The following is a 13,669-nucleotide window of genomic DNA, read 5'->3' as shown; positions in this document are numbered from 1 at the left end:
AAAAAATTGGGGTAAGATCCACCACAAGGGCGGTTAGCCTTAACCGATGTGATAACAGGTAAGTTCGAAGACTGTTCCCGTCCATGTCAGGGGAGATGCCAACCATCTTTCAACAAGCTAAAGACCAGTTTGACCACAGCTCCAGTGTTGACGATTCTCTCTAGTGGGGGCGGTTATGTCATTTACAGTGATGCATCGCTCGAAGGCTTAAGATGTGTGTTGATGCAGCATAGAGGAGTTGTTGCGTACGGCTCTAGACAGTTAAAGATCCATGAGAAGAACTATCCCACTCACGATCTAGAGCTCGCGGGAGTTGTTTTTGCCCTGACGATTTGGAGACATTACTTGTATGGTGAGAAATTTCAACTCTTTTCTGATAATAAGAGTCTGTAGTATCTATTCTCACAGAAAGAATTGAATATGAGGCATAGGAGATGGATGAAACTCCTCAAAGACTATGACTTCACATTGGAGTATCACCCTGGGAAAGCAAATGTGGTGGCCGATGCCTTGAGTAGGAAACCGAGAGGTGTGGTAGCTTCTCTTATGGTTCAAGAATGGCTTATGCTCGAAACTGCATCAGAGTTTGATTTGGTACCATCGGAAGGAGAACCAAAGGTCTTTCTTGGTAGTGTCACTGTGCAACCGACATTAATCTCAAGGATCATACAGGGTCAGACATAAAATAAATTCTCACAAGCTAAGTTGGCAGACCTTGTATTAGATACGCTTGATGAATGTCTTTTCCGAGTGGGGAGTTGGACCCGATGGAGGGTTGAGGTTTGTGGCAAGATTGTGTATCCCAGATTGTAATCATCTTAAGGAGGAGGTCCTTCATACGGCACATCGATCTCGTTATACCGTTCATCCAGGGAACACCAAGATGTACAAGGACCTATGCAGGCAATTCTAGTGGAACGAGATGAAGAAAGATGTAGCTGAATTTGTATCGTAGTGTCTTACGTGTTAGTAAGTAAAAGCAAAACATCAATGACCAACTGGCATGTTGAAGCCATTGACTATTCCTCTTTGGAAGTGGGAACATATATCTATGGATTTTGTGACTGGACTGCCTAGGTCCAAGAAGGGTCACGATGCAATATGGGTGATTGTTGATCGATTGACAAAGTTCGCACATTTTCTTCCAGTGTCGATGAAGTACTCAGTGGACGTGCTAGGGAAACTAGATGTGGATGAGATAGTGAGACTTCATGGAGCTCTAGTTTCTATTGTCTCTGATCGAGATGCACGTTTCACGTCGAAATTCTGGGGTGGTTTGCAAAAGGCTATGGGTACTACCTTGGATATGAGTAATGTATTTCATCCTCAGACTGATGGACAGACAGAAAGGGTGAATCAGGTAATTGAGGATATGTTGAGAGCTTGTATGCTGGATTTTAAAGGTAGCTGGGAGGATCATTTGAGGTTGATTGAGTTTGCTTACAACAACAGTTACTATTCTAGCATCAGCATGGCACCTTATGAGGCTTTTTATGGTAGACCGTGTCGCTCACCTATCTGTTGGGCCGAAGTTGGTGATGAAGCATTGATGGGCCCAGAGATGGTTCAAGAAACCATAGAGAAGATCTCAATCATTCAAGATAGGATCCGAACTGCATATAGTAGACAGAATAGCTATGCAGACTTATAGAGGAGACATGTGGACTTCGAGATCGGTGATCATGTGTTCTTAAAAGTCTCACCTATAAGGGGTGTAGTGAGATTCAGCAAGAAAGGGAAGTTGGCTCTGAGGTATGTTGGACCCTTTGAAATTCTTGAGAAGGTAGGATAACTAGCATATCGACTAACCTTGCCTACTAGCATGTCAGCCGTTCACAATGTTTTCCACATTTCCATGTTGAGGAGGTACGTACCAGATGAGTCTCATGTGATTGATCATAGCACCATAGAGGTGAAGGAAAATGCCACATTTATTATTGAGCCGGTTCGTATTCTGGATAGATCCACAAAGAAGCTACGGAGGAAGGAATGAGAGCTAGTCAAGGTATTGTGGAGCCATCATGATGAGGGCGATGCATCTTGGGAACTAGAGTCGGATATGAGGACAAGATATCCACAGTTGTTTGTGAAGAACTTCCCGAAATTCCTTTAAGGGGGGTAGATTATAATGACCCGATTTTTCGGAGACAAATAAATTGATTTTATAGAAATTATTAGAGTTTGTAAAATTTTATTAAAACGTGTTTTGCGATGTTGAAAATTGAAAACGGAAACGTTATCGGAACTTTATTTAGAAAAAACGTTACGTTTTCGTGACGCGAGAATCGACTTTTATTCCGTCACTCGTTTGTGAAAACTTCCTTCACGAAAGTTGTAGAGCTCGTCGATACGAGTTCGTGGATACATCACGCATCCTAATCGGACGTCGTACGTAAACATTATTAACGACAGAAGTTAGTTTCCGATTTTGGAAGTGGGTATAAAAGAAAATTTTTAGGAGTAGGGTTTCCATTTTCGGAAACCCTTTCTCTCTCCTCACCCCCGCCTCCCTCTTCTCTCTCTCTCCCCGATTTATCTCTCTCTCTCTCTCTCTCCCTCAGAAATTTTGCCGCCAGCGATCTCCGTCACTAGGCCGCCGTGGCTCTCACCGCCGGCCTATAGAACATCACACGGACCTCCGCAGCATACCCCGAAGTCGACATGTTGTCCTGCGCCGCCGTGAGTCCCCACACTCCGACCCAAGTCCTGCAAACCCCTCCGCTGTTGTCGAGCTCCACTCCGGCGATCTCCCGGTGGTTCTCAAGCCCTATCGAGGTAAGGGTTTGTGTGATTGGTTGTTTTGTGTGTGATTTAGATGGATTTGTGGAGGATTAGAGGAGGAAAGGAGGGGAGAATACTGCGTGTGGGGGAGTGAGAGGGGTAGGAGGCGGCAGGAGGCCGTGGAGGAGAAGATGAGGGAAAATGGAGGGGTTTGGGGGCGGCGGTGACGAGCTACGTGCCGGTTTTAGAGTTGGCGCGTGGCCCCCACGCGCTACCAAAGTGAGTGGCGCGTGAGCGCCACGCGCGGTCGCTGGAGGTGGCCCGTGTATAGTGTTTTCGAAATAGTAATTTTGTAAAATTTATTTTTACGTACGGTGAATGTAAAAATTAATTTACGTATAGTAAATGTAAATTTATTTTACGTACGGTAAATGTAAATGTAAATTACGTACAATAATTGTAAAAAGTAATTACGGAAGGGTAAATCGGTAATTATTATTTACTGAGACAGTATTTACAATTGAATAGTACATGGAGATACAGAAATACGTAAATACTCTGTAATTATATAGATATATGTGAATAGTATATAATCATACATGAATACGTATTTAATATGTATTTGTACAGTAAATACGTGAATAGTGGACAGTAAAATATTATTACTGTTTCGACATTTAAGGTTTTACGTAACGATTCTAAATTCACTTCGTATCTATTCTAGGTGATCGATACTTCAAGTAAAGGATTCACTTTCAGAATCGTGGAAATTACGCTTAGGATTATAAGGTGAGTAAAAATCTCATAGTAACAAATCTACCCTTGTGGTGATTCAGGATTATGCTAAATTTTAAAGAACGAACTATGATATGTATATGATATAGTGGATTGTGTATGTGTATAAATGGTAAAATATGTATATATATATGGTTTGCTATACTATATACTGTCGTAATTTTCGTTGCGAATAAGTTTATTTTGGTGTTGAGATTTATTTATTGAGCATGTTGATTCGATTTGTACAATATCATGTGATGATTATGGTACGTGGTTTTAACATTGAGTTCTGTTAAAACGTCTTTGTCTTCGGACGTGTTTATGTCTTCGAACGTGTTTATGTCTTCGGACGTGTTTTTCTGTCTTTGGACCAGTCTTCGGACGTGTTGGTATGTCGGAACCTAGCCTTGGGGGGTGGATTGTAAATCCCACATCGGCCAACGGAGAAGGGGTGATGCGTCTTATATGTATATACCTACCTCTATCTAATGCGAGGCTTTTTGGGGGCTCAACGACTTCGGAGGAGAGGAGAACTCTGAAGTTAAGCATGTTTGGCCCAGAGCAATCCCAGAATGGGTGACCCACTGGGAAGATGCTTCTGAGCTCTAAAAAAAAAACTGTGAGGGCTAATTTTAAAGCGTGTATTAATACGTACTTGAGGATATAGTGATATACAACTTATGAAGCACAGACATGTTGTATGAGCTGCGAACACGGACATGGACACTCAAATTAGTATTGGACACAGATCGGATACGCTGCAATAGTTAATGGACACACGCGTACCCGCTTTGGACACGTAATTAAAGAGGATACAGTGGGGTATTTTTGTCCTTATCTTATAAGTCTCCCAAATCCCTGACCTTCCGTTTCTGAAAAAACCTCAAACCCGACCTAACCTCGCCTCAAATCAAGCCTACTACGATTTCTTATATCTCAACCTGAGTCAGTGAACCAATCTCGCCAAATCTGACTCCCACTGCCGAGCTCTCTTCTCCGATCGCCTTCTAGGTCTATCCCGGCCCAATCTCTCAGCCTCTTTTCTCTTTGTTTGCTTCAAATTTTATAACAGATGGTTGTTTGTTGCGATTTGGTTTTTCTGATTGTGGATTTGGTATTTTGGTGTGTTACATGTTTGATTATTTGAGACGATGGTGTCTGACGCGAGCAAGAAGAAGAAGAAGAAGGCGGCGGCCAAGAGAGGTGGAAAGGCACATGGATATCTACTTGTGTTATGTTTCAGACGCTATGGTTTACTTGGGCTAAATGGGTGCGGTAAATCTACTCTCCTTACTGCAATAGGGTGACGACTGACGAGAGCTTCCTATTCCAGAGCACATGGATATCTTTCATCTAAAAAAAAAGGGTCAAATTAGTACTAATTGAAAATTTTTCCTAAGAAAAACTGATGTTTCTTTTCTTGAACAAGAAGTTCCATATCCCCACCCAATATTATCTTTTACGTAACATGCATACATAAACTTGGTGTGTAGATAATGAAACAGGAGTACAAGAAATCCTAAAGCTAGTCTAGATTGAAATTCCGTCGCGTGTGTCGCGTGTGTACAACTTTCTTACTTTTCTGTTTCTCCTCACTGCATGCAATTTTATTTACTAATGCCATCATACATATTGTTTCATTATTGAATTTTTTTTCGTTCTTTTTTCTTTTATGCAAGTCCAAGTCGTACGTAAAATACTATCGACTACGTCCTAAGCAAGTACATATTGGATGAAAATATTCAGCCATTCTCATCTATTGAAGCTAATTCATCGTATCAAAAAAATTAATTAGGGCGCCTGTTAACTTGATTAGGGCATGCATGTATGATCTAATTCTGGTTTAGGTTCGTTCATTGATGAATACGTACGAACTGTTGAAATGAGTTGGGATCTGCTAAAAGTTCATTTGGGTTCGCCAGTCACACTGTAATATCAAACACTAAAACCAAATCGCTATACAACCCTTTTTGGCTGCATCGAATTTTGTCACCACTTTTCGATCGAATTTTCCAATCTCCACCGTCTAGTATCTAGATGATATTGTGTAAATCATCTTTGCACAATTTCAACTAATTTTGTAATCGTTAAGGCCCTCAAAATTACATTTTTTTTGTTACAAATATGAACGGTTAATGTTTGACAGAATTCAGTTCGTCCATTTATTTTTCGATTTTGAAGGTCTTAACGATCACCAAATTGGCTGAAAGTTTTCATAAATTATCTACACAATAGTATCTTAATACTAGACGGTGGAGATGAAGAAATTCGATCGAAAAGTGGTGAAACAATGAGAATCCGCACTAAAACCATTGGTGCAGACCTCCTTAGTTGAGAAAAATCATATATATATATATATATATATCACATTCCAGCGTGCTTATTGACACTATTGAATTTCAAAATATATAAACAAACTTTACAGAGGAAGTTACTTGTTAACAAGCTAGATAACAGCCCAACATTGAATTCGACATCATGTTATTCGCATGCAATATTTACAGTCGAGAAGCCGGCTTATTTTCTGCGGCTTTATGAAACACATGACAATGGGTGTAGTAGGAGGCTCTGGCACTCGCCTTTTATTTAGTTGACATGCATCTAGAATGTAATTCATGTTTTGTTTAGTAATATTAGTGCAATCGCAGAGGCGTTAAACCGCGTATAAAACTGTTCATGTTGTAGTGTAGTACATATCTGTATGTATAAACGCAGATATGTCCACGTACCAAAACATTTGGGATTTGATGTAGCTAGCCAGTCAGCCAAGTTCTATCTGAAATATATACAAGTAGAAGCAGTTGGTGGAAGCTCATTACTGCGTTTATGTGGAGGACGATATGCTTCTCTCTCCGTCCGGCTACAGCAGATTCAATTCAAATTCATGATTTCATTAAATTGACTAGCTACCACCAAGCTAACAGTAAGTCAATCCCTTTAATATCTCTGCGCCTATTTCCCCATACACATTAACTATGTCATACATTGTGCGTTCCATCGATGTTTGATCCAAGTAGTTGCTCCCATAACTTGAATCAGGTGCAGGAAATAAGTTTTGCATAGGCTAATTGAGAGTTTTTTTTTCCAATAGCATTTGTAGCTAGGATTTTTTTAATCAAAATGATATATCATTCAAAATAATAAATTTAAAATCCTGGAATAGGAATATATACAATAGTCATCACTAAACCTTAGAAAGAGAAAAAATATATATGATAGAAAGTAAAAAATACTAACAAATTAAGGAAAAAAATGTAACAAATAAAAAAAAGAGGAAATAAAATAAAGTAAAAAAAAAAACAGAGAGGAGAAAGAATAATATAAATATAATAGCCTAAAAAGATGAAGCTTGAAGTTTTAAGTTTCTATGTTGAGAGACTTGACTAACTGGACTGACACGGATATGATATAGGATGCACATATAATGACTAAACTATACTACCAATTTTTGTCTAGGCAGGTGATCGATATTACAAGCTATTTATTTTTGCAAAACTGAAACAAAGGAAATGGCTTTCGCTAGCTACGTACTGAATTTCCATGTCATTTGTGAATCCATTTTCAATTCGATTCAATTCTGTTCTAGTTAGCTATAACTTAATTTGTAGCAGTTTAATCTCATCAGTCTTAAAGAGTTTTCTAGAGTGCTCGTAAATCTTCCAATTAAAGTAATGTCCGTTATTATGAGGATACTTTTGCTATTTATTAGAATAACATCAAAATTAGCCCGATGTTTAGTCAAAATTGAAATTGGATCGATCTTGTTGCATTATTTGGTTATGTCCTTGAGCATTATATCTTCCAATGTATCAAGAACAAAATCTAGTAGTCACCTTGACCATCACCTTTCACTCATAGACAGTACAGAAAAACGTACGTGCACTCTTGGACCATAATCGTAATTTAGATAAATTAAGAAATAGTACTGGACATACATTTCTTCTTAATAGATCGATAGTACGTACTATCATCTTGATCATAACAAAACTAACGTACTTAGATTAACTGCGAAACAGACTTGAACTATTAATATAAATAGATCGAGAGGATCTGAAGCTAGTGAGTGACACACATCCACAGGATCATCTTAACAGTCGAAATCTTCAAGGGTGAGGAAGAATACCACTCCCGCCACCAAGTCCCCCAGAGCCGCCTAAACCGCCAAAACTACCAGTAGGCAATCCTCCCAAGCCGCCTAGCCCGCCAGTGCCACCTAGTCCTCCAAGACCACCCAAGCCGCCAAGACCACCCAAGCCACCAGCACCACCCGAGCCAGGGAGACCACCAAATCCACCAGTGCTGCCTAGTCCGCCAACTCCACCAATCCCAACACCACCAGCACCAAGTCCCGGAGCATCGCCGCCAATTCCGGCACCACCACCAACGAAGGGGAGTCCGTCGTTACCGATTCCGGAGAAGCCACCAGCGCCGCTTATGATGTTCTTCTGGTCCTTGAAACCAGCATCGTTGGGCTTAGGCATGTTCCTAGCTGCTATAGTGTGAACAGAAGCTAGGGCAAAAACAACGAGCACAATGCACCACCTTGCCATATCTCTTTCTTTCTCAGTTTCTCTTCTCTCGTTTTCTCTCCCTTCTCTTTCTCTATCACTGAGTTCAGTAGTGAAGTGTGAGAAATGGATGGTTTTTAAAGAAGAAGATATGGTTGGGGCAGTTGCATGAAGTAAATAAGGGTTAATGCGCATTGGTACGGAGCTACCTATCTCTCATGCTAAACATAAATTCATGATCAAGGCAAAGATTAAAGACCAAGATACGAGCTACATTTCCTCATATACTACATATTAACAACAATACATTTGAAGGATAACCAGATCGTATCCCATGTAAATTTGCCAGCTATAGACATTTGCATTGAAGGCATTGTTGAAGCTCGATTAGGGAAGTATCCTAAGAGATCTGCTTGTTCCTGCAGACAATGACATGTGTATAGATGAGAACCTTTCGAACTAATTTGCAATTTTATTTTCGCAGTTGAGTTATCAATAAGGATCATAATGGTGTTCAGAGGACCATGTTCGTGTTGCAGGGAAGACAGCTTGCTAACTGGAAATGACTAAATGTGGACCGAAGTAGATATATTCATATAGCAAGAAATCGAATATATATAGTTGAAGACTAACTTGGGCTGCTTGGAGTTGGGGAAAAAGTTATTGCTGATATATAAGCATCGTCAGGCACTCAGGCTAGCTAGCAAAGTTTTGCTGGCGTTTTAACTGATCTTCTAAATGGCTTTGCCAATTTCATTTCTCAACTACTATATCTAATTTCCATCTACAACCAATCAGGGTGTAAAGATATTTACACACATATTCCAGCTGTGATTCTACAGAATATATGTGGCCATGTGGCCATGCTTGTTCCTTTCTTTTAACAAGCTAGATGAAGCCTTGAAAAAATCCCATTCAAAATGAATACCAAAAATGAACAAGTACACCTAAAGATCCTTTTTTTTTCTCCCCACATTTTGATCTTCCTGGTCAAACAAGGAATAGTCATACACCTAATTGGAGGGGGACTAGCTAGGAGATCCATCATCCATATGATGCAGTCAGTGATGATGGTGCTATATGTAATGGAACGTAAACGAGTATAATTAGACTTTAATACTTAATTTTTTTGTAGTAATTACTAAAGATTAAGAGCTGTATATTTAAATTTTGTCGAAAATGAAGAAGATTTCACGAGATGATGATGCATACCTAGCTTACTCTCTTTGGTCAAATTTAAATCACTGGTTTAGGGTGCAAAACTGCAAAAAAGACCCTCCCTTATACTCCACTAGGGCCAGGGGCACTCCCGAAAGATCCCCTCTTCCATTTCCTAGTCCTTGGTCTCACACTCTCACAGACTAATATCCACATCACGGAGGAAAATGCCGAAATTAACATGTATGATATGTAGATTAATAGAACTATAGATACATCAATTGATCAATACCGCAAAATATACGTCATTCTAAAGAGAGAAAAAAATCAAGCTCATTATCTTATTGCTTTTCTGGAACTCTACAAGTGCCATCCGATCGAAAAATCAAACAAAAACGAAAGAAAAATCAGAAAGTGGTATTAGGTACTATTGTACGTACCAACAAGTAACCAAACATGGGTGAGTTAGGCCTCAATATTTAGCCCGCGAATTCGAAAAACCCGTGGAGGCCTGCAAACTCGATGGGCTTTTATCCGGTCCGGCCCGCCAAAAGCCTTCAAGATCCGGCCCGTAAAACTCCGCCAAAAAATAAAATAGTATACATGCATATATCAATTATATGTTTTTTTGGTAATAATTATACATAAAATATTATATATGTTAATAATACTATATTTAAAATTTTATATTTCTTTATTATAACTTTATACTAGATTTAAAATAAAATTGTAGCATTATGAAACAATTATATGATGTATATGAAGTAAACTTCTCGGGATTAATCGACACCAGCTGATGTTATCGGTTCCAATATTTAAGAACCTTGTTAAAACTTCATCTAATTCGGACCTCGCCTGACCGTAAGAATTTCTAATAAACCGAAAACACCACTAATATGCCATAACGGAGGACCCATTACTAGGATGCGAACATCGAAAGCCTTTTGCATATATGAAATTATCTAATTTTTGTCACCGATCATGCGCGGTCGCACTGAGTAAACTCATTTGGCAAAGCCCCAGTCAATAGGGTTTTAATATGTCAAAATGCCTATTTTTTTGTTGACCGTAGGTACAGATGGTCAAATTATGTTTTAAACAAACGAAATTTTTTATGAGGTCCCTAAATATATATACCGATCATATCTGCTGGTGTAAATCAACTTTATTTAGAACCAGAGTTTTCGATTGCCGAAGTGTCCAGTAATGTATCATTACCTTTATAATAGGTTTAAAATAAAAATACCGTATTATGAATTGACTATATAAAGGAAACTTGTTGGGACTAATCGATATCAGCCGATGTGATCGATACTTATATATAGTGACCGTGTAAAAATTTCTTCAAATTGAGACCTCGTTTGACTGTCGGAATTTCCAATAAATCGAAAACATAACTAATATGCCATAAGGGAAGACTTATTACAAAGATGCAAATGCCGAAAGCCGTTTACATATCTGAAATCACCTAATTTTTGTTACTTATCGTGCTCAATCGCACTGAGGAAACCCATTTGGCAAAGCCCCGGTCAATGGGGTTTCAATATGTCAAAACGCCTCTTTTTTTGTTGACTGTAGGTACGAACGGTCAAACAATGTCTAAACCGGACAAAATTTTTACGGGGTCCCTAAATATATATACTGATCACATTTGCTGATGTCGATCGACCATATTTCGAACTATAGTTGTCGATCGCCTAAGTCTCCACTAATGTATCATGACTTTTATATTAAGTTTTTAATAAAACTATCACATTATGAAGCGACTATATGAAGGAAACTTCTCAGGATCAATCATCACTAACCGATATGATCGGTATATATATTTAGTGACCCTGTAAAAATTTCATCACATTCGGACCTCGTTTGACTGTCATAATTTCAGGTAAACCAAAAATACCACTAATATGCCCTAAGAGAAGACTTATTACCAAGATGTGAACATCGAAAGCCGTTTGCATATATGAAATCACTTATTTTTTGTCACCGATTGTGCGCAGTCGCACCGAGGAAGCTCATTTGGCAAAGCCCCGGTTAATGAGGGTTTTAGTATGTCAAAACGCTTGTTTTTTGGTTAACCGTATGTACGGACGGTCAAACCATGACTGTAACAACCCCAAAATTTCGAGCATGAAAACTCAAAAATTCAAAGTCGAGAAACTCCAAAACAATCTCAATGAATATAATCATTTTAAATGCCACAGTGGATCATTACTGAGTTCTCAATACAACTTAGACAAACCAATTATTACAAACCAAATTTACAATTCAATATTTCATAAAAATGGAAATGTAATAATCCTCACAATCTCTCACAAAACCCACAATAAAAACCGCACCACAAGCAGGATAATGAACGACTTCAAGTCCCCAGAGTTGTTCTTCGATTCCCACTAATCGACATCTGCGATAGTATCCCCTACACCATCGAATTGATGCACCGGGATTGTAAACACAAACCCGGTAAGCTTTACAGCTCGTATGAGTAAAATAAAACAAATATGACTCGCATATCAATATATACGATAATCCATAAATCAACAAATATAAATGCACTCATGAGTCAATGGACGGCCTATCTGGTTGTCCAAAAAATATGAAAATGAAAGTGCTCATGAGAAATTGGGCAACCCCTCTGTTTACCCAAATGCATTTATAATACGGGTACTAATGAGCACTGGTACACCTCTGTTACCCCTCACGTAGTACACCGCCGACATTGGGCAACCTCCTCGCTACCCAACGTCCGACATCGGGCAACCTCCTCGCTACCCGACGTCCAAAAATATGAGTACTCACGAGCTGATAACCCATCTGTTACCTCACATGCAGTACTACGGCAGACAGACTAGAGATCTAACTGTATCGTAACTTTCGCCCGGCCAAAGGCTAGGTTCCGACATGCCAAACACGTCCGAAGACTGGTCCGAAGACATAAACACGTACAATAATCTACTCATTATTTGTACAAATAGCATCAACATGCTCAATATATAATTCTCATCACCACTGTGATCATATTCACAAACGAAAATCCTAACAGTATATAATATAGAAAACTATATATATATATGTACCTATTTACCATTTATACAATATATATATATATATATATAATCCACTTTATATTATATACATGCTAAACATGTCCGCAGACAAAACGTTTTAACAATTCTTAACGTTAAAACCACGTACAATAATCTACTCATTATTTGTACATGATCAGAAAGCTCATCAAATGATCTCATATCAAGCTGGTAGCGGAGAATCCCTCCAATGCCCCCAAAACATTGGCAGAATTGTGACCCCATTTGTGATTTGTTGGTGACAATCTCTAGCGTACAACCAAACTCCTTGTACTCGTCAGTGAACCACTCCAACAATGACATTTTGTCTTGAATATCTAGTTCTCTGGAGTTAGTAGAATCCCAAAAGTTGTTCTAATCGTTTTCCTGCTCTTTGATAAGGTGTTTGACAACAACCTCACCAGTAGTAGAGATTCTCAGCACATACCTATTAATTTCCAGACTTTCTGACACAGTAAGTATCTTCACAGCACCTCTCTCCAAAGCCATTAGTGTATCATCTAAACCAAAAACATAATTTCCTGTATCAAATCTAATCTCTTGAAAGTATTTTTCCATCAGGCGTTTCTCCTGCACAAATTTCACATTGCATAGAATCTCCGACGACAAGTCAATAGCCTGATCGAAACCATTCTCTACTCCCGAGCGAACACTCACCACAGTCAGTATTTTGGGCCGCAGACGTGGATCAAATTTGTCTGAATTACTAAGCACATTTTTGAAGTCTGCTGATCCTGCAAGTATTAATCCTGCAACACTAGGCTGGTTGGTGGCAGGGTTAATAAAAAACTTGGTAGCATTTTCTGCTGCCTTAGTAACATAGTTGTGGCATGCCTCCTCTCCAAGACGAGCAAAACGAAGAGCTGATTGCCATCCTCTTCCATGTTTCTTTGGGAGGTCAACCGTATAGTTATGAAGCACCTTCTTTGTGTTACCACTTAATGTCCCAAAAAGAGTACCGTGACCATCTATGACAATGAAACCAAATTTCTCATCAGATTCTAAGAGTTCATTAAGAGCTTCGACATGGAACTTGTTGTCACAGAGGTACATGGACACATTGATGGGCTTGAAAGGCTCAAAACTCATTGCAATCTTTTTTTCCCTCCTGTCTTCAGTAACAATTGTCCCAACAAAGAGCACAAGTCCATTAGGAGGAACCTTGTTGTAAAGCTTTAGCCGCTGCAGAGCAGATTTGATTGCGCATAAAACAGACTGACGGTTCACTCTGCACTTGATATTTGAAGCAGTTCCGTACTCATTATCCAACATCTTAGTCACGCGAACGATTTGATCACGGGGAGGAATGATGAGAGAAATCATGCTGGTGCCATTACCCCTCGCAGCTTCAAGTCCTTTGATTTGTTTCTTAATTTTCCACATCTCAATGTGCTTATCAGTCTTGTGATAATCTGCCAT

At 39.1% G+C, this 13,669-nt stretch overlaps 1 protein-coding gene, 1 non-coding gene and 1 pseudogene across 2 annotated transcripts; all 3 read right to left on the bottom strand.

The window, feature by feature from the left end:
- LOC126785585 (U6atac minor spliceosomal RNA) lies at positions 1–116 on the bottom strand. Its single transcript, XR_007671114.1, has one exon. It is a non-coding gene; the product is annotated as a U6atac minor spliceosomal RNA (small nuclear RNA).
- Positions 117–7,601: 7,485 nt separating this feature from the next.
- LOC126784084 (glycine-rich protein 23-like) lies at positions 7,602–8,048 on the bottom strand. The gene has a single exon (XM_050509582.1). The coding sequence runs from the start codon at positions 8,046–8,048 to the stop codon at positions 7,602–7,604; it is 447 nt and encodes a 148-aa protein (XP_050365539.1).
- Positions 8,049–8,759: 711 nt separating this feature from the next.
- LOC126784083 (eukaryotic peptide chain release factor subunit 1-3-like) lies at positions 8,760–13,669 on the bottom strand (annotated as a pseudogene).

The sequence above is a fragment of the Argentina anserina genome, chromosome 2 (assembly GCF_933775445.1).
Source record: "Argentina anserina chromosome 2, drPotAnse1.1, whole genome shotgun sequence".
NCBI classification, from domain to species: Eukaryota; Viridiplantae; Streptophyta; class Magnoliopsida; order Rosales; family Rosaceae; genus Argentina; species Argentina anserina.
Note: the sequence above shows the minus strand (reverse complement) of the source record. Positions and strands in the feature narration are given on the sequence as shown.